General features: G+C 39.6%; 3 protein-coding genes across 6 annotated transcripts; 1 reads left to right on the top strand and 2 right to left on the bottom strand.

Annotated features, from left to right (window-relative positions):
- The first annotated feature begins 23 nt into the window (after positions 1-23).
- Positions 24-2,147, top strand: LOC6630448 (cysteine-rich hydrophobic domain-containing protein 2). Its single transcript, XM_002053687.4, has 3 exons — positions 24-960; positions 1,281-1,491; positions 1,570-2,147. The coding sequence occupies exons 1-3, from the start codon at positions 833-835 to the stop codon at positions 1,735-1,737; spliced, it is 507 nt and encodes a 168-aa protein (XP_002053723.1). The 5' UTR covers positions 24-832; the 3' UTR covers positions 1,738-2,147.
- On the bottom strand, positions 1,797-8,120 carry mrt (martik). Of its 4 annotated transcripts, none has more exons than XM_070206905.1 (3): positions 8,026-8,120; positions 4,409-5,300; positions 1,797-4,333 (listed from the first exon to the last, which is right to left on the bottom strand). In XM_070206905.1, exons 2-3 carry the CDS (start codon positions 5,250-5,252, stop codon positions 2,805-2,807), a joined length of 2,373 nt encoding a protein of 790 aa, XP_070063006.1. In that variant the 5' UTR covers positions 5,253-5,300; positions 8,026-8,120; the 3' UTR covers positions 1,797-2,804. The 4 variants fall into 4 exon arrangements, with proteins under 4 accessions (XP_070063006.1, XP_015027110.1, XP_002053724.1 ...); XM_015171624.3 differs by lacking the exon at positions 8,026-8,120 and adding an exon at positions 7,007-7,131; XM_002053688.4 differs by lacking the exon at positions 8,026-8,120 and adding an exon at positions 6,777-6,920.
- Positions 8,121-8,839: 719 nt separating this feature from the next.
- Positions 8,840-10,067, bottom strand: VhaAC39-2 (Vacuolar H[+] ATPase AC39 subunit 2). Its single transcript, XM_002053689.4, has one exon. It carries the CDS (start codon positions 9,981-9,983, stop codon positions 8,925-8,927), a length of 1,059 nt encoding a protein of 352 aa, XP_002053725.1. The 5' UTR covers positions 9,984-10,067; the 3' UTR covers positions 8,840-8,924.
- Between the last annotated feature and the right edge of the window lie 11,653 nt (positions 10,068-21,720).

Raw genomic sequence — 21,720 nt, 5'->3', positions numbered from 1 at the left:
TTGGGCAACCCTATATAACGAACAGCTGCTAGCTGCTCGTCTCGCGACGACAAATATTAAGCAGGGAACATATTTTCGGTATTAAAAAAACAAAATAAAAGAGTGTAATTCGGGCAAACACTTTTAAATTGCTTTGAAAACAGCAAAGTGCTAAAAATAAGTCTGCACATATGAAATGTGCACGACTTAGGTTTACAATTGTGAGCAATAGTTGAAAAAGTGATTGCGAAATACGCAGCAAAGAAAAACGACTGCACATAGCAGCATTGGCCCCCCCACTACGGGAGTAGCAATAGCAACAACAACTTATAACAGAGCAGACGGACGCCAGTGTTGCACAACCTTGAGAAAAATCGCTAGCTGATGCGCACACAAGCACATTACTTACATCAACTCGATTATTGTTTTGTCTTCAGTTTAATAATACATATATTTCATTTATGTGCCTTCATTTTTGAATGCAACGCAATAAAGGAAGTCAACGTCACAGCTCGTATCAGTACCCGCCGCAGCGCAGTTAACGCCAACGCGTATGGCGGAAGCAGCGACAGCAGCAGTATAACAGTAACAACAAAGACGGCGGCGCTTATTTTGAGTCCCGAGCGAACAACAATCATACTGAAGGCCCAACATTCAGACTGAGATTTTATTCGAAAGCCAGCCGTGGCACACATACAATCACAATAACGCACCCAAATGTCAAATCAAAAATGTGCTGATATCTGTTGCTAGCGTTTGGATACTGTTTCTCTGTGACGCACAGATCGTCGCCGCCAACCGCCCATCATCATAATCAACATAAAAACAACAAGAAACAAAAGAGATCGTAAAAATGTCTTTTTCCGACTTCGATGCCATCTACGAGGATGAACAGCTGGATGATTTGGAGCATTTCCAGGATCAGACAGTGATGCCAGTGCCCGAGCCCATTATCATACGAGGCGCGGGCAATATGACGGTGTAAGTAAACGATATAATAAATAAACACATGCGCACACACACACACCCACACACGCACACGTGCATATGCATTAGTTCTCAATGTAGCTCAAGGCTTTTGATAGCTAAATTCTGTTTTTGGGCGCACGTTTGTTTTGTTTATATTGATAGCAGGCGCGCAGCCAGTGCGTTTGACCCTGTGCCATTTGGCGCCCAATTATTGACAGACTTACTGATTGCATAACACAATTAAAAATCTAGACTGTAGCTGTAATAGATAATACTTGTAAGCTTTACGTGTAGCAGCCATTGTAATTTATTTCTCTTTTCTGGCTTTGCAGCTTTGGTCTCAGCAATCGCTTTAATGTTGAATTCCCCTGCGGTTTGCTGTCACGTGTGGCGCCCGAGGAATTCAAAGCGACCATCGGTCGCATCAATGGCATATTGAAGAAGACCCTGCCCCTGAATGTCAAGTGGCTCTTTTGCGGCTGCGTCTGTTGCTGCTGCACACTGGGCTGCTCGCTTTGGCCGGTCATATGTCTGAGCAAACGCGTAAGAGACGCTTGATAACAGTTTGTTCTTTTATGCATTTTGGCACTCGATATTAACAAATTTGATTCTTGCTTGCAGACACAATTGACACTGGACAAGCTGCTCGAGTGGGAGAATAGTCATTTATATCATAAGCTAGGCCTACACTGGCGTTTACATAAGCAACAATGTGATTCCAATTCCATGATGGAGTATGTTATATTAATTGAATTTATACCCAAGACGCCCATCTATCGGCCTGACTAGATTGGATGGGTATGCAGTGTGGATCGTTGCAGTCGTTGGGGCAATTATATGGGAGGGGGAATTTTGGGGGAGCCTATAATCGTAATTGTAATATACAAAAACAAGAACAACAAAAACAAAAACTAGCAACTAATAAGTAATAATTAATAATTATGCTTTAGGCGTTTACTCTTGTGCAACAACTAAACAGAACTAGTTTAGTGAAACATACACACACACACACGTGTTAAGCTAGTGCTAGTTATATGTAGTATTTAGCTTAAACAAATTTTTGAAGGAATATATAGCTAATAAGAACAATTGATTTCATGCTAGTTTAGGGCGTTTTCATTTTTTGTTTAATTCTTAAATTTGAATATTGTTTCGAATACTGCAATACTAAATACAATTCTTGTTAAGAACATTTGAAATTGATTCTTGAGCTTTTACTGCATTGAGGTATGCGAAATACGGAAATGGAAGCCGATATTTGGTACTCTTAGTTTAAGATTTTGATATCTAATATCTTTACATAAACAATTCATATTCCTTGGATGCGAATCCCTTGATAATTGCCCCCTATATCGAGATATCATTTAATGATGTTCAACTATTCATTAAATGGTGCCTGGATAATATCTGCCATAGTTGATACGCCCTAATTGTGAGTAAACAAAAAGTACTTTTCTCTTCAATTTAAGTTTCTGAATATAATATACGGTTTCCATCTCTGATTCTATTTCGATATTGCGTAATATCGCTTTGCATGCGTACATTTTGATGTTTCAATAGCTTTAATAGCACAAGCAATCGCGATATGCCCCATTCGGACTACTAGAACAATAAATACATTTTATTTATCATTTTTTTTTTTTACATTTCTTAATGCTTAAATATAATCAAGTCTTTTAACAATGTGGGCTTTGCTCTAGGAATATGTATACATATATATATATATATTTTTATTTACATAATTACGTATTTTTTCAAAATTAAGGAATGTATTTTGGAATGTTAATTGTTTCAGGCATTAGGAATAACAAAATTGTAGACTTCTTGTGATAATACTTGATTCTAGGGATAATATTTTAACATATTTGTGCTTCGCTCGGGCTGGCGCTCTGACTTGAGGTATCCTCGCTGCCGGCATCTTCGCTGTCAGCGGACGTGGACGCTTCCATAGCAGCTTCGCTCTGGTTTCCCTCGCTGTTGTATTGTGCTTCCTCCTCGAACTGTTCGTGAGGCTGGATGCAGCCATGGTCATGATCATGATCCTTATCATTGTCATGACCATGCACATGATCTTGAACTTGCAACGTTTCCTCATTCTCATGATTTCGGAACTCCTCCTGCAGCTCTATTTCAGGCTGCAGCAACAGAATATTGCTTGATCTGTCCTCTGTTTGCTGCTGCTGCTGTTCTGTTTCAGAGGCCAACGAGCACCCTTTTACCTCCTCCTCCTCCTCCTCCTTCTCGGACTGCATTAGTTGTTTGGCTGTGCGCAGCAGAGCATCCGTCTGTTTGCGCAATGCACCCATTACCAAATTGTCCTGCTTCAGCTGGAACTCGTGCTCACGACGCGCGAACTGCTTTTGCTGCTGAAAGAAATTTTGAAGCATCTCTTTCTGCGCCTGCCGCACAGCACTGGCCAGCTGGGTAAGCTCCTTTTTAAACACCTCGTCCTGCTGCTCCTTGCGCCGCTTCGCCTCCTCGGCGAGCAGTTTGCTTTTGTGTTCCTCTGCCGCGGACTCATCCTCATTCTCAAAACTGTTATTCTGCTTGTTGTTCTCAAAGAGCATGGAGCTTCGCTGCAGCTTGACGGGCACAGGCGTTGTTTGTTGGGGAAATTGCAGACGCCGCTTGCGCAGTGGCTGTTGCTGCTGCTGTTCGCTAAGCAGCTGCGCCTGTCGGCTGGTTGAGGCATGCGGATTGTTATATTTCGGTACCAGCTGGCTGTGCACAGGCGGCGAAGGCGATTGTGGCGGCGATATAGACTGCTCCAGATCGGGTATCATGCGATCCGGACGCAGCGAATAGCCCGTCTCGCGCATAGGCACAGGTTTAAGCGGTCGCGTATTCGCTGGCTGCACACTTATCTCCCGGGGAATGCGCATTGGCAGCTGCTTGCGGGGCAGCATCAATTTGCTGGTGGGATGCACGAAATTGATGCTGCTAGTGCTGTGCAGCGGCATGGTGCGATTGCCCCGACCAGGACCACCATTTTGAATGGATTTGCCGAGTGGAGCTACAGGTCGTTCGATTTGGAGAATGCCATGCGTTGGCGTCGACGTGGCCTGACGCTGTGCATCATTTGCAAAGGCGGCAACGCGCAGCGGCGGCATTGATACCGGCTGTGACTTGGTTGGATATAATGGTGACTTATCACCCAGTTCTCGCTGTTCCTGCTGGCTAGTTGGCGGCGGCGAGGGCGAAGTTGGCGCCGTTGGCGGTGGCGTATTGGTGCTATCCATGCCCAAATCCATCTCAGGTTCGTGCTTCACATTCATCATGAAAGGTGTGTGCTCCAATGACTGTGTCTGGTCATCCATTTGACCAAAGTTCACGGCTTCCAACTCCTGCTCGCTTGAGTTGGCATGGTTTACCGTCGTCTCGTAGCCTGCGAGAGTGTCGCAACATGATATATATATATATAATTATGTATTCTCTTAGACTTTTAAATAGATGCACTCACCCGTATCCAGCGGCTCCGGCTTGATCAGTCCCAAGCGAAAACCAAAAATGGGATGCTCCACGCCCAGCTCCTCCTTGCCGCCATCATCATTATTGGGCAAAATTCTACCGACCTCTGCATTGTAGCTATCCCTGGAGTTGCCGCATTCACTGCTTATGCCACTGATACTGCCACAGACACTCGCATGCTCGCGCAGCATGCGGCAGAGCACACGGTAAACCTCCTCCGGGACCACTTTCGGTATACCATTGCCGTGCCGGGTTGTCGTGTTGTATGTCGACTTGAGGAACTTCCACTTGGTCCAGATCTGTATGCTGGACTTTTTCACATAGCCCTTGCTGCGCATCACCTCTTCGATCTGGCGGAAAACATGCTCGCTCTTCACGTTACGATCGTTCAGCTGTTCCAGGGCGTTCATCTCTTGCATTATATTCAGCATCTCGAGCATCTCGGCACGGCTCCACAGGTTGCGCTCGGGTCGTGAATGCGTCTCCTTGCCACCGCTTTCGCTGGCGCTGCTGCAGCCACTGCCACTCCCATTGGCGATGCCGCCTGTCATGGCTGGCGGCGCCTGAGCCTTAATGCGCATGGGCGTCAGTAGCTCGTCCACATCGCCCACTAGACCGTTGCCCGTGGCGGCGGTATGGATTAGCTTGTTGATGCTTTGATTTTGGCCTGAATTCTGATTCGGATTAGTCTGTTGATTCTGGCGCATGTTTTGCTCCACTTTGCTAAGCAAACGCATTTTCGTGTGGGCGGCCACCGTGGTGGAGGCGTGGCCGTGCGTACCAGCAAAACTATTATCGCTATGGCTGTCCTGCTCGGAATACCGCGGCATCAACATCGATCTGGCTTTTATTTATTTATTGGTCTTAGGTACTTGGGTAAAAATCTAAAAGCAAAAAAAAAAAGAGTTGAACCAGCAGAAATATTAGTTGTGCCGTGTTCCCTTAAACTTAAAAAACTAAAAACTCAAAACTCAAAAACCGGATTTTCACATTAAAAATGTATATATTTTTTTGAAATAATTAGTTTTGGTTGAAACTTTAATAATACAATTGAAAATCGCAGCTGCTTCGAATATTTAGAAAAACTTACTTAACCAGATTTTCAAACCACTTAAACAAATACTGAATAATAAAAAATTGTATCGGGCCGAGCTGTCAATTCACCCTGCTGTTTCGTATTTACTTTTCGTATTTTTCCTACTCGAAACCCATATCTGACAAATGAGAACAACACTTCGAAACCCATAATAGGTACATATGTACATATACATATATAAATACATATGCGATACGTTCTCAGTTTACAAATACAAAGAAATCTAAATAGGCAAATAAATATATATATATATTTTTTATCGATTTTGATTACAAATTTCAATACGAAATATAAACGACAAAGGGAAGGTAAAAGAATAAACGTGCACACACACACACACACACACACACACACACGCAAGCACAATGTTAAGCTCTCAAATACACACACACACACATACACGCACACACGCACACATAAACTAAATTTAGAGATAGTGAGTAAACGATTTTAAAATGTTAATAAACATGCCAAATACGATTACGAGCGAGTGGAGCACTTGGGGTACAAAGATTTCGTCACTTTTCTTTTTCGAAATGAAGTGTTATTATGTTTGTAACTGCGTATTTATGTGCACACATGCAAACATAAATATATATGTAAATATATATGTACATACACATATAAAGAGAAAAAAATTGAGACTTGAGTTCCCGACAGATGCGTAATGATATTCGAAGAAGCTGAAGCTGAAACTGAAACACAATGCATGGAAAAAAAAAACCCTCTTTAAGTTTTTATTCAATTAAAAGTGTTGAATGTATGGATTTCAACGGAGGGGCTGTTGAGCTGGGAGAACACAATATCTGAATTCGAAACTCAAATCACAATTTGTGCGCTTAAGCTGAGTAATTTTCCAGCTGTCCAAAACTTGCACTAAAGATTGAGAGGCTACAGTGGGCACAAACTAATTGAAAGCCGGTTGAAAATATCTGTGTTTAAAAGTTATTCAACATTTCATTTAATAATAATCGATTGACTATGATCTCAATATTAACAGATTTAACTAGTTGAAAAATATATTTGTGCTTATGCACAATAAGAGTATTTACATATTTAACTCAGATTTCCTATGCCCCACTGTAATGTGGAAAAGATATGAAACGCGAGAGCGCAACTAGCGCACGAAAATCAAGGGAGCGCTGCGTTGTCTCACGAACACACACACACACACACACACACACACACGCGCGGCACAAATTTACGCTTATTATGTTGAGAATTTTTCAAGAAAAGAGTAGAAGAGTAAAAAAACGTTAATTACATTAAACAAACCAAATGCTGCAGCTTCATATAACACATAAAATATATGCATTTAATAACTGACAATAGCAATTCCAATCATCTGAATCGTTGTGTAAATATTCAGAGTTTGAATTTAGCTGCGCTCACGGTTTTTTAATAATCATATAACTTAACTATTTTTCAACTCAGCAACGCAAACACCTTGCCGAACAACAAAACACACACACAGACACACACACGCACACTTACACGCACACGAGGAGAGCGAGAGCAAGAGAGCCCGCTCACTCTCAGCAATATGAAGAGGAAGCAGAACAGAATTTCAACCAACAACCACCACCACGATTTCAATACTGCGAAACTCAAAAATTCAAAAGCAACGAAAGCCTACAAAAACAAACTATATACTCGCTAAGCGTACATACATACATCAATATACGTACATATATGTATAAGCCGTTCGTTCGTGCATGTGCACAAATACCTTTGCACATCCATATGTATATGTTATGTATATGTATATGTATATAAAACAATACCTTGTCGTTATATTTCGGAATGGCACAAATAATGGTTATGGAAAGGTTTGCTAGTTGTTGTATTGAGATTGTGAGTTTGACTGGGAATGGCAGCGCATATCTGTTGGAATTCTGACGTAAATAGTGGGAAACCAATTCATGCAGATGATTTTCATAAAAGCACAAATGCAATTTGTGCGCTCAATAAATTAAACATTTCATTTCATATTCTCCTTTTTTTTTTTGTTTTTGTAGCAGTTTTGTAATTTTTGTAAAATTGTAATTCCCAGAATTCAATTGACAATTTGCGTTGGCCAATTTCAGGTTGTAGCCAAACGGCAAACGAGATTTACAAGTATTGAGAGTAAAGTAACCCAAAAGAATGCTCTAGCATCCGGAACAGATGAAAGAAGAAAGGGGGGGGGGGGTGCGGGTCAGGGAGATGCGCTCAGCAGCAAGAACAGGAAATTTGAACTCGCGGAAAAATGCGGAAAAGCGTTGCTTTTGCATTTACAAAGTTTTCTGGCTAAAGCGAAATTGTATCTGTATTATTGTATATGTAAATATGTGTGTGTGTGTGTGCATACATGTATGTATGTATGTATGTGGGCACAAGTATCATTTACAGACTTATTACCGCTATATTATATTGAGCTACAAATAGTTTTTGTTGATAAAAAAAGTTAAACACACACACACAGAGACTACGGCAGAGACGAAGTGGAAAAATGAAAGAATGTATGTACGTACATACATGTATGTATGTATATTTAAGCATTCACGACAACAAACGAAGATGATTCATTCGGTTACGTTGTTATATCTTGGCACAACTAGCGAGCTAGAATCACGAATTGAAACTGAGTTTTGCGAAAAAATAAAGAAAACTCAGAACCTGCTGCTGAAATGCCCGCCGAGTATGTTTCGCGACTCAGCTGATTTTGTCGCTAGGCTTTCGTGGATTTGGGAAATTGAGCAATAAAAAATAAGTAAAAAAAAAAAAAAAAAACAAATACCTTTATGTATTTCAATACCAGGCGCTATCTCGAACTGAGCTCTATTGTTATTTCAAATATATTCGCCAATTCAGATAATTATGAATTTACGCCCGTCGCTTGTTTAAAGTGCTTCGGTCTTCGGTCTTCATTGGTTAGATTATGTAGGAATTTCAACTTTTTGATTAGTTGATTAAAATAATTTTGCAAACTTTATAAGTTTTGGCACAAAGCTTGCCATGCATAGAAAATTTCCATCCCATCAAGTATTGAGATTATATAATCTTTATATAGAAATCAGTTTGTCAGTCTGTTTGAAATTTCATTCGCAAAGCCTTTTTTTGTTCATTATCCGATCCGCCTGAAAGTCATTTCCAAAGATCCTTGTTCAAATTCACTTGAGGGAAGTTTCACACTTTTCGAAAAATACATTTCCCCTTGGTGGAAATGGGGAAATGATTTCTTAACTAAGTCCTTTATTTTCTCTTTTCTAGCTCTTTCTTGGTTTCGGTTTTACAATTTCGTTTAAATTCAATCCTTGGCAAATATAACACACATAAAAATAATAATAATATATTGAACAGAATTTTTTTATTTGGTGATTAAGAGAACACATTTTTTTTTATCGACAATCCTCTTCTCGACACACACATCTTAGTAAATCGGTATGGGTATATAGGCATTGATCTTGTCATTTTGTCGCTGCGAAATGCACTCGGCAATCCAAACGATGTTGCGGCACTCGAGCTCCTTCAACTTGAGGTAGGAGTAGAAGATGCCATAGTGGAATTGCTGCAAAAACGAATTGACATGCATTTTGGCCTCCAGCATCAGGAAACGATCATCCAAGGTGATCAGATTGTCCGTATCTCTCTCAATGTTGTTGAACACGCCGGCATAGGTCACGAACTTGCTGACGGTTAAACGCACTTGCTCGAAGTCGGTACTGCTGGCCAATAGTTTCCTCACAACTGGACCGAGCTTGCCGCAGGTGGGGAATAGACTTTCCCGTATCTTCGGTTGCATATCCGTGGATAGAGAGTTCACTGCAATCACAATGGTGCGACGATCCGCCTCAAAGCCTAAGATATTGCACATAACTTCAGCCGTGGTGCCGCCCAATTTCTTGCAGAATTTATAAAAGTCCTCCAGATAGGATTTGTATATGATGCTGCGCTGGATCTCCACATCGGTATTGTGTAATGCCATCTTATCAAAGTGCTGCGATGCATATTTCGATATCGGCGTATCGATTAACACGCTATTGAATAGCTCATCTATGTTGCTGGCCACTTCGATGGCCTCCAATTGATCGAACAGACCCAACGGATGGCACAAGGGCAGCAGTTTTCTCATGGGCCGACGATTGCTTAGGCCCGCCATTAGCAGCGCAATATTATCTATCATATGCTCATATCGTATATAGTCCAGAAATGTGCTCAACGGTTCTGACGAATTGACACGCATATAATTGTATTCAACTACAATCCTCTCCCGCATACGCCTCTCAATCAGTTCCACATTTGGCACTTCGTTTTCGTGGGTCAATATGTGACCATAGTCCGTGTTTTGTATATTCAGCAGAAGATCCTGCAGCGTTTCGCATTGTGTTAGATTAAGATAATCGGATTGTTTCAATAGACCGTTCTTAAAGCCGCGCACCAGGCCTTCCAAGTAGCCGCTTTCGATATTAAACAGAAAGCTCTGCGACATTATGCGTTATTACTTATGAATATTCTGGATATTTGTTATATTATGAATATATTTCAAAAAGCGATTGTCGAGTTACAAGCACAATAAACTAATTTTCAAAGTTTACTTGTTTTACGTATTTATTTGAATGCGCGCTAAGGTAACGCGTAACGCGTGCGTCATTGTGTGCGCGTGCACAGAGCGTTGCCACCTAGTTGCTGTAGCTCTTTTTTTGTCAATCTGGCAATATTGTGCACATCTTTTAAGGCGCCAAATGTGCGTAATTTGAAAATGTTTATACTTTTGAACACTTAGCAACAAATAAAATATATTTAACTAAACAATATGCTTTTAGTTTCTTTTTATTGCTCAAATTTGTTAAATATTGTTACTATAATTATTGGTAGCACTCTGCCACTCTGCACATGCGCTTGACGCCGGATGCTGGTCGACCTGTTGCTGTTTACTTCTTAGTTAATTCAGTTTCCTTGTTGCGTTCGGTCGCTCGACATTATTACTTTGGCAGCGACTTGAAAAAGCAAATATTGCAATTTATTGTGAATTCGATTTCTTGGCTAAGATATGCTATGCAAATAAACTTACTTTGTTTACGGTCGTAAATATCAAACAATTTGTATTCAGTAATCAAGTTCATAATTCTTGGCGCGTTGAATTGTCGCTAATGTCTCGACATTGTGTCTATTCTAATTATGCCAGAACAATAACAACTCGTTAACGGCGCGCTGTGATCTAAGTGTGTGTGTCGATTTACTATATGTCTATTCCCATTGCAACTTTAGAACATCTTAAAGCTAATTGCGTCCAGTTGCGTTCAGGTGAGAAAATCAAAATTTGACAACAGCATAAATTGAAATGTGTTTGCAATTAAAATATATATGTATTTAATTTTTTTTTTATATAGAGAAATGAACTTGACTATATCATACATCTGAGTTATATCTTGTTGCCTGACTTTAAAATACAATTAGCATAATTTGTACTTGAATTCATATTTACATTAAACTAGGAGATAACCCTTGTCTTGTATATGGCATATATTTTTATTAATTTATGAATGTAATTATTAGAAGAATATAGATAACATTTAATATATAGAAATGACCTTGCGCAATAAAATTAATAAATTCATGTTGTCAGCTAAGCTTGTTAAATAACGCGAACAATAACGTGAGAATTGCATAGAAGGGCGATGTTTGAATGTTGTAAGAAGGAGTTTTATTACAAAAATTATTCTTTATTTTCTGCTAAAGAAATGATGACCGAAATTATTACCTACTCGTATCTTCTCATTCAACTCAAGTTGTTGCCCAAAGCTAGCCAAAGAACAATTCATTGCCTTCGGCAACTCCACGTGAGGCGCCACCGATGACACTTTTACCAGTTAGATAAGGCCATTGGACAGCCGTCACTTATTGACTGACATGTTGCCTGCAGACAGGGTATACTAAATAATAGTGTAATTAACCGTTAGCGGGGAAATAAGTTAATATCCCGCCCGCGGTGACAGCAGTCGTCATATTGATAACTTTTCTGACAGGTCCATGCGTAATGCGCTAGAACATTTTATTTATGGCACGCCCGCAATTTTGTGCAATGTCACGTGTCTGAAAGCATGTGACAGATTTGCGATTGCCAAACAATTGTTAAAACATTTCAAAACACTTCCACATCATTCAAATGCACAAAGGCTTCCTTATATTAGGAAGCATTCTGAAAATTTGCACATACCATATAAATGCATAAATCAAGCACAGGAATATCCTTGGATCAGTCTTTATGCTAGTTGTCGCGACTGTGAGTTTAAGTGCCTTCTGCGATTGGTTTATATTTAGAGCTGGGAACTTACATAAATAATAAATCAAAATAAGTGAGAGAGCTCTAGTCGGCTGAGAAATACCCTATAATCAGCGCCAAGCTTCGGAGCTTGCAGTCCGATCATTATGAAATGTTCAGGGCACAAATATGCAAGCGCAAAGATCTAACTTTGGAAATGATTTTGTTTTCTATTAAAGGAATGGAAGAAACTTGAAAACTTATCTCCAAAATTTCAATGGCCAACAAAGTTCGGTGCTCTTATAGCTGATCTAATTCACAATAATAATATAACAAGCATTTTTATTAAATTAAATAGAACGCGTTTCTATTTTTATTTCTTATATCATCGAAATGCACGAGCCATAAAAACTGGGTTCATCACGTGCGTTTGTCTAAAATTACTTGAATTGGCTAATTAAAGTATTAGCTAAATTTAGATTATTTTTATTTAAAATGTAGTCAGATAAAGAGCTGTATGCTTTTTATGCGGCAATAAAGGAGCTTCTATAAGAAGAAATTTCTGGTTACGAGCACGCGACAACTTTCGCATACTCTGCATACGTTTGGTTTAAATGGGCTTGATTGGCTTTAATAATGCTCTTTGATTTTAATAATAATGGGTGTCCATTTAAAATTAAGTTGTGTGCGGCTCAGCTCCGATCTGTTTACCAATTTCCTCATATCGCATCTCCACAAAGTTGTTTGGAAATGTGTTTTACGTCAATCACATAAAACTTCACGAAAGAATATTGTCATCAGTCAATATATTAGTCAGTCTGTTATTCAATTGGTCAGTTGATCAATCAATCAAGCAATCGATCATTCAGTCAGTTATTTAATTAGTCGGTTAATCTTTCAACCAATCATCAATTGGTTTATCTTCTTGTCAGTCACTCAATAAAATAGTTCGTCAATCAATCAATCAAAAAAGCAGTCTATGAGTTAGTGAAGTTGTCAGTCAATCGATCAATCAAACAGTCAGTCTACTAGCCAGCCAGCCCGTATTTATTATTTCGTCAATCATTCAGTCAGTTGGTCCATTAGTCAGTGAGATGGTAAATGAATCAATCAAACATTAAGTCAGTGAGTCAATCAGTTACTCCAGTCAGTCATTCATAAGCACAGTCGGTCAATCAGTAAGTCAATTAATCAATCAATCAATCAGTCAGTCAATCAGTGCATATAGTTTGATGTTGTATATAGATAAGTTTTTACATAAAATGCATAGGTATTACATAGTCGATCAGTCCCCACTTCGGCATATATATTTGTGTGTGGTCTGTTAATAGAAAAATTAGCTTCAAAAAGCACACGCAGCTTGCCTGGCGCTTGGCCGACGCAAAGAGACAGCGGCTGAAGACAATTACTCAGCTCTCCAGATAAGATAATGATGGGGTAGATCACACACAAGCACACGCAGACGGAGTCCGGCAATTGTGAATATTTTTAGCGATTAATTAAGAAGACAACTGACAGAGGTTGCCAGCCGGACAATGGCACACATCGCACACATCGCCTCAAATGTCTGGCCGCAAATCAAAGTTGTGATTTTTATGAACTCACTCGAGATAAACGAGCTGCAAAGAATTTATTGGCCACGATTAGCGGCGAGTTGTTTTAACGCTTTCATTGGTCAGCTGACAGAGCTGGCCGACCTGGTCGGGTGTTTCCCCAGTGCCGATAAGACCATTTCGCTGCGTAGTGCAACTACAGTGAACACTTAGCCTGCACGGACTTCGTCGTGCGACGTTCCGACTCTGCTCAGCAAGAAGCTAAGCCAAATTGCCATACGGACCAGACAATAAATACAAGAGTTATTCAAGTTAGCTTTAGGCAAGGCAGACTACTGCAACTGTGCCTGTTCACTCCAGTTAGCCTTCACTGTACTTATCTAGAAGAGTAGTTGACATCAAAGTGACGTTTGCTATGAGAACTGCAAAGTGTTTCAATTAAACGTCATAAATAATGCAATTTGACAGTCGTTTGTCTTCGAGCTGATGTTCCATGCACTCAATTCACACACAAATTGATTTGGACATTTTCGATTATGATTTGATTTGATTATAAATTATCAACTTACCGTTTGATTGAGTTTCGTGAATCACTCGTCGAACAAAGAACAGATACACAGCTTTATAGGGAATATATATGTCATGATAAGGTTACAAATTACAACACAATTTTAATAATAGACTCTGCATTGAAGAAAAACAAGCATAGCTCATACGCCATGTTAGCCAGATTCAGCTACACAGTGATTGGATTTGGCTATTTCATCAGCTTTTATTCAGCCAAATAAGCCTATTTGTTGTCTATTTTAATTAATGTAAATCGTGAATAAATTTAAATGCAATCGTTAGGCTTGTTACTTGATTTATTTTAGAATTTGATTGCGCATACGCCATGTTGGCCGATTAGAAAAATAATTTGTCTGAATGCAAAATTTTGAATGCCAGATATTTCAGCTTGCATTTCATGTGCTGCGCATTAATGAAAAATAATTAAATAGAACGCATATTACAAAAACAAAAAAATATATTAAATAGTTTAAAACAATGTGACGCGTTCGAATTTGTAAGATAGTTTCGAGGCGATTCAAGAAATGATCTTTTTGAGTGTTTAGTGCTGGCCATAATTTACACTTCGTTTCAGATTTAAATGCCCAAACAAAATAGTTGCATAGAGTTAAGTGAAAACTCATTTGTAAATTTTGCGAAAGCAATTAAAGCTCATAATAAATACGCCCGCCCGCAGTTGTAATTGAATGGGAAAACAACAACAACTGGAGAGCAATCGCTGCAGCATATAGAACGTGCGGCCGGCTTCTTGTGTATTTTATGGTCTATTTGAAATTGGCTTACATCCAAAAGACAAAAATCCGTGCACCGCGCCAGATGAGAATGGCAAACAGCTGTGGCCGGTAAAATTTAATTATGCCAAGTACACACAAATCAGGCCGAAATACAACACAAACAGCCGCCAGCAGCGGCAATTAAAGGAAAGTATTTCACTTATTTCGCTTCTCCTTTTTATTTTATTTGTTTATTTGTGTTTTTGCATCTCTTGACAGCCTGACAAGTGGACCTCCGATTGCTCATTAAGCTCACATTCATATCGCATAAGCTGGCCCAAGCAGAACTGAATATTCAATTAAATTAAGTGTTCTTAAGCACTTTTATTTGTAGCTAGAAGAAATTACCTGGCCTTGCCCGGCTTAAATGCTAGTTAACATAACAATTAAATCGAAAGGAAATTATAATTATAACTCCGTGCACCGACAAATTGTATCTTTCTACATCCTGCTAAAGGTTGTTTTTATATCCCTTGAAGACGTGTTAAAAGGGTATAATGGTTTAGTGCAAAGGTATGTTACGGGCAGTAGGAAACATCTTCGGATCGGAGATGAAGTATATATATTCTTGATCAGCTTCAAAATCAGCTTCGATTTCGCCTTGTCCGTCTCCGCCGCTCTGAAAAAATCTTGGATATATGATGTTTCAAAGCGACATAACTTCGCCGTTGATCTTGGCGGTTTCTATGGACCTCCCCGAGTAGCCCTTCCCTTTTTGCCCGTAATCGGGCTTTATTTGGCCGAGATATGACCATTTAAAGTTTTCCAAAAAAGTTCGTGTAGTTGTGGACACGATATTCACGACATAATCTCGCCATGATCAACGGCGAAGCTATGTCGCTTTGAAACGTCATATCTCCGCCGCTCTGAAAAAAATCTTGGATATATGACGTTTCAAAGCGACATAACTTCGCCGTTGATCTTGGCGGTTTCTATGGACCTCCCCGAGTAGCCATTCTCTTTTTGACCGTAATCGGGCTTTATTTGGCCGAGATATGACCATTTAAAGTTTTCCAAAAAAGTTCGTGTAGTTGTGGACACGATATTCACGACATAATCTCGCCATGATCAACGGCGAAGTTATGTCGCTTTGAAACGTCATATCTCCGCCGCTCTAAAAAAAATCTTGGCGGTTTCTATGGACCTCCCCGAGTAGCCCTTCCCTTTTTGCCCGTAATCGGGCTTTATTTGGCCGAGATATGACCATTTAAAGTTTTCCAAAAAAGTTCGTGTAGTTGTGGACACGATATTCACGACATAATCTCGCCATGATCAACGGCGAAGTTATGTCGCTTTGAAACGTCATATCTCCGCCGCTCTAAAAAAAATCTTGGCGGTTTCTATGGACCTCCCCGAGTAGCCCTTCCCTTTTTGCCCGTAATCGGGCTTTATTTGGCCGAGATATGACCATTTAAAGTTTTCCAAAAAAGTTCGTGTAGTTGTGGACACGATATTCACGACATAATCTCGCCATGATCAACGGCGAAGTTATGTCTTTTTGAAACGTCATATCTCCGCCGCTCTAAAAAAAATCTTGGCGGTTTCTATGGACCTCCCCGAGTAGCCCTTCCCTTTTTGACCGTAATCGGGCTTTATTTGGCCGAGATATGACCATTTAAAGTTTTCCAAAAAAGTTCGTGTAGTTGTGGACACGATATTAACGACATAATCTCGCCATGATCAACGGCGAAGTTATGTCGCTTTGAAACGTCATATCTCCGCCGCTCTGAAAAAAATCTTGGATATATGACGTTTCAAAGCGACATAACTTCGCCGTTGATCTTGGCGGTTTCTATGGACCTCCCCGAGTAGCCCTTCCCTTTTTGCCCGTAATCGGGCTTTATTTGGCCGAGATATGACCATTTAAAGTTTTCCAAAAAAGTTCGTGTAGTTGTGGACACGATATTAACGACATAATCTCGCCATGATCAACGGCGAAGTTATGTCGCTTTGAAACGTCATATCTCCGCCGCTCTGAAAAAAATCTTGGATATATGACGTTTCAAAGCGACATAACTTCGCCGTTGATCTTGGCGGTTTCTATGGACCTCCCCGAGTAGCCCTTCCCTTTTTGCCCGTAATCGGGCTTTATTTGGCCGAGATATGACCATTTAAAGTTTTCCAAAAAAGTTCGTGTAGTTGTGGACACGATATTCACGACATAATCTCGCCATGATCAACGGCGAAGTTATGTCGCTTTGAAACGTCATATCTCCGCCGCTCTAAAAAAAATCTTGGAGATATGACGTTTCAAAGCGATATAACTTGCCCTGTTTCCAAACAATCGATACAAATCGCAATTGAGATCCTGTTTTTTGGGCAAATCTCTTAGGTTTTCATCCATTTACCCACTCTCCCAAATCAAACAGGCGAACTTCAGTAAAATCGTTAATATTCATTTTCGGCTTGTACAGGGTATAACAGCCATGTAAGACATGCACCTCATAATATACCCTATTTATATATATAGACCCTATTATTTGCTGTTATTTCTTCATTCGCTTGGCATATCAATTATCCGTTGACTGCGGCATTCATTCTGGGAATTGGAACTGCCCACTTATAGCCCCCCTTATAGGGCCAGTTGCCCCTTTTGTTGTGGCCCACTCGACGCGACCTTGCCGCAATTTTCCAGTTCACGCTTTTCACTTGCAAGCTGCGACCCTGACTGCAGCTGAAAGTTGATCAAGTTTTATTAGGTTTTTGGAGTGCTTCGTTGGGCAAATGCATCAAATGTTGAGAAAGAGGGAGGGGGGGGGGGGGCTTTTATTGCAATGTTTGCGGGTCCCATAAAATGGTTGACCAACTGCAAGTTGTTAACACAAGTCTTGAGTGTGTTTAACTTGAACTTGACCTTGCTTTCCATTGCTCCGCTCAATTCAAATCGCATTTGCGGCTTGTGGCATTTGTATAATAGTTTCATGGGAGTTTTTCATCTGGGAAAAGTGTTTGGTGTGGGTTAAATACTTGGCAAACAACTTTTTCAAATTCAATTTATGCAACAAACAAAGTCTGAAAAACTTCGATAGGTAACTTACTTATCTGACTTTGAATAAAAGTGCATCACAAATAATCGTTCATTGAATCAACACGCCTAAAAAGTGTCGAAGACCCGAAAAATCTTGAAATATTCCCAAGCCGCAGAGGCACATTTGTCCAAGGTTTGACTTTGTATCCAGTCGAAATAAAGTCTTACGAGGCATTTTTGAAAAAATAACTAGACTATCTTGTGGATATTTTCCTTTTAGTTGAATGTGTGCTCTAAGATAATACTAAGGACCTACAGGCCAAATAGCTTTATAAATAGACTACGAGATAATCTGTGCCGAGGTGTCGGACTCATATTCTGTTTTTTATATAATTCAAATGCGTGTGTCCAAAATTATTTGACTGTCATATACTAGAAGGTGGAAAAGAGTTATTTTTTGCATAAACATCAAACTAAAATAACAAAAGAACTTTCGAGTAAGACCAAGAAAGAGAAAAACAAGTAAGAGATTCTAGTCGGGAGCTCCCGACTAGGGGATACCCTGAACCCTCTTATATTTTAGAAGCTATATGTCAAGTTTGGGGACTCTAGCTCTTATTATTTACCAAAATTGCCAAAAAAAACAGGATATCGATATCGATTTTTATCGATTGCTTGGAAACGGAGTAAGTTATCGATTATCGGAAACAAACTCGATCTGCGCGGGAACTAGGAGCACCTACATCTACAATTTCAAGTCTATAGCTCTTATAGGTTCTGAGATCCTTGCGTTCATACAGACGGACAGACAGACGGACATGGCTAGATCGACTCGGCTATTGATGCTGATCAAGAATATATATACCTTATAGGGTCGGAGATGCAGATTTTGCACAAATACAATATACTCTTATACCCGTTTTTAATGGGTTCAGGGTATAAAAATAATCACAAACTTGCTTAAGCAAACGAAGCAATTATTCGTGTGAGGCTTACTTGAATTCATGAGAATCACAGAGAAGGGCGACATGTTAAAACACGTTCTATTTAATTTCCTGCGCTGGGATAAGTTAGGTAAATTTACATTTCGTACATACCAATTAGATTTTCTAGTTCAGCCTTTTACACTGACTTACATACCGCATTGAGGCCTGCCGTAAGCAAGTTCAGAGGCTGCCCATTAATGACCGCAGGGGCTTGGGTGAATGGACGCAGGACAAGTTTAGCTCAAAATGAAATATCTGGAATGTTGGGGTCGGTCAGTTTCAGTAGTAATCAAGAGAAGCTGACCGAGTGCTCTCAACTTTGAACCGGAGCATACAAAATGGCCGGGTTGCTCAAAACTAATGTTGACCTCTGCGACTGACCTTCGCACAGCTGGCCGCTGTCGCAATAAGGCGTTAAAACGCAATTGTTTCCAAAGTGCTTTGTCCCAATTGCCGGTCGACAGACGCACAAATGTATTCTGTAAAACATGATGGATACGTGTTCGCCATTGGACTTGATGTGCGGACAAGTGCGGGGTCAAAAGTAATGCCAACAACTGGGCACAACATAGCGGCACATGCTGCCGGGTAAATATGTAACCACAATATTTAACCAGCAGTTAACTGATTAGCCTCCGTCTGGACATATCTGCCCAGCTATGCAACAGTTTGTCCAGCTCCTCGTCAGATTTAAATACAGCTCAAATAGCATGAGATATCATTCGCATTATAAACTTGCTTGTATGCTGGCCAAATAGATTCCGAAAGTTGCCGTCTGGACATGTTTTTAGTGCTTAGCTGCTAACAATAGCTAAGCTATACTCATTAAATTATCTTATGAAGAGTATATCGTTTTGTGCATCTTTCACCACACGATGACTTATTTAAACTCCCTCCGTCTGACTTTCTGCCTATATTAAATCCATTTATTGGTAAGAGTAGGGAAGCTTCAGCTTTAATCCCTTTAAATGTGTTTGAGTTATTAAAAAAGGAAATATTTGTGCCGCATGCAGCAGCTCACAGCTGGGTACAGGGTATTTGCTAGTCGCGCAGCACTTTAGCTCCCATTCAGCTGTTTGCAAACTCTAGACAAGAATTAATCTAAATATTTTGTTTCACTTTTTTGTTTAATTTATTTTTATTTTATTTTTTTTTTTGCAATGTTTTATTGTCTAATCAGCTGGTTTGAGGTAAACAGAAATCATGACTACCAAGTATCAGAAGATAAGTAGCCGGCTTTCTGCCAGGGTACAGTTGGCTCCAACTGAGACCTGAGATAACTGTCACAGCAGTAAATTTCGACTGCAGCTGCTACAAATATTTATAAGTAACACATGCACACACACACACACACACACACAGGCAGAGGCACAGGCACACACTCATGTTGTGGACACATGAAGTCAACAAATTGTCACGGGACGACAAAAAGTATGATATAGATATGAAATACAGAGCTCAACAAAGTTGACAGGCACGAGTTTGAATTTATGAGCAGATTTGAAAGCTTTTCGGTGTTGGTAAACAGGAAAATGTTCGCCATTTTTAAAAAGCAAATACCCTTTAATTTGTAAATATAAGCCAATTACGGCCTGCAACACATTGATTTCTGACAGCACGAATTAGCCGCAGATATATGAATGTCACGATTAGAGCTTGGTTAAGCGTCCATTCATTTCAATTGCTTTAATAAAAGTACAGTTTCTTTTCAAAATCGATACTACTCGCTTAATCATGTTTCGATACATATATCGCTTAAATGTCTATCGATACATAGATGGCTTAATAAGAATACCTAAGTATTTAATACCACCTTGACAATATAATTTAGCTTAGGCTTATGGAAAAATATACATTTTTGAGGAAAATGAAATGTATTAGACTTGCTTAGACTCTACTCAACAAACACACTTTTCTTCTATATGCCTTATCGATATCGATATTGCTTAATTATGAGATCGATAATTTTTGTTTTTCAAGCAGAGTTATCGAAACTATATACAACATTGTGAACCTATGAAGTCAAGCAGTTATATCGCTTCCCCTCGATATTCCGAAAGTTTATTGATTTGTTCTGCCTATTTGATACAGTTAAAGTTAACTGAGCAAAAATTGTCTATAATATTATATAAAACGCAAAATTGTAAAAAAATTATTCAAACATTGCCAGATTTTGAAAGCTAATTTATATTTCGATACAGTGCTGCTTAAGAATTACAGAGAGAAGCCAATTAAATTAAGACGTACAGAACGTATTCGTGTCCGGAATGCCCCGAGTAATAGCAAGAAAGAAGCGCTGCCATCAAAGTGCCCTCCCCTCAGAGTCTGAGCCTCCAGTCAAGCGCACAAGGCAGCAAATGTTGGCAGCTGAGAATGGAGATTCGTCCCTCATTAAGCCAGCTCCAGCCAATGAGAATGACATCAATACCAACAACATAATGTCAACCATAGCTGGAGGACGCGAACTCGAAATGCTCGAGATCGTTCCAATTATTCAGTACGATCCGGAGCTAGGTGCGGAGGAGAATCCATATTACTATGAGCCCAACAAATTGTTAAACCAGTTGCATGCGGAACGCGTCAAACGCAACGATCCATAGTTTATCCAGTCGCGAATAGCTGTATTTAAGAAAAAATTACAAGTTAATAGGGTTGCAGGCATTGAGATTTAAAAAAAAAATTTCATATTTCGTTCAACTATTTATCGGACAAAATGGTCCGACTTCAATCACACAAGCTTAATTTATTCATACAGTATTTTTTTTTGTCACTGTTCAAAAATAAAGGTCGAAGCTAATGAAACGTAAAAGAACATTTTATTTGAATAGCGTGAAAATGGATGTGAGCAAACGAATGCTTCTATATGAATCTATATAAATGCTAATTTCGCAGGTTGTGCTGAATTGAGGCCTAGACCCAGAAATGCTAATTTATGCAAATATTATTTATATTAGATGGTCGAAATGGTGACAAATCAAGGCTGTAAGCCAAAGATCAAGTCGAACCAGCTTGTATTTAGTCTCACGACGAGCCATGTCCCTCTATCTGTTCTCCTCCCGTTTATAATATCGATTTTAAGATTTAGAGGGTATTTGAACTGTGTCATACAATGTGTAA

The sequence above is a fragment of the Drosophila virilis genome, chromosome 2 (assembly GCF_030788295.1).
Source record: "Drosophila virilis strain 15010-1051.87 chromosome 2, Dvir_AGI_RSII-ME, whole genome shotgun sequence".
In the NCBI taxonomy this organism is placed as follows: domain Eukaryota; kingdom Metazoa; phylum Arthropoda; class Insecta; order Diptera; family Drosophilidae; genus Drosophila; species Drosophila virilis.
Note: the sequence above shows the minus strand (reverse complement) of the source record. Positions and strands in the feature narration are given on the sequence as shown.

Bases quoted from the DNA above. Each gene is read 5' to 3' on its own strand.
- LOC6630448 (XM_002053687.4), top strand. From the start codon at position 833: ATGTCTTTTTCCGACTTCGATGCCATCTACGAGGATGAACAGCTGGAT. The intron at 961-1,280 runs GTAAGTAAACGA...CTGGCTTTGCAG, and splicing joins GGCGCGGGCAATATGACGGT to CTTTGGTCTCAGCAATCGCT. The intron at 1,492-1,569 runs GTAAGAGACGCT...TCTTGCTTGCAG, and splicing joins TCATATGTCTGAGCAAACGC to ACACAATTGACACTGGACAA.
- mrt (XM_070206905.1), bottom strand. From the start codon at position 5,252: ATGTTGATGCCGCGGTATTCCGAGCAGGACAGCCATAGCGATAATAGT. The intron at 4,334-4,408 runs GTGAGTGCATCT...ACACTCTCGCAG, and splicing joins GCCGGAGCCGCTGGATACGG to GCTACGAGACGACGGTAAAC.
- VhaAC39-2 (XM_002053689.4), bottom strand. From the start codon at position 9,983: ATGTCGCAGAGCTTTCTGTTTAATATCGAAAGCGGCTACTTGGAAGGC.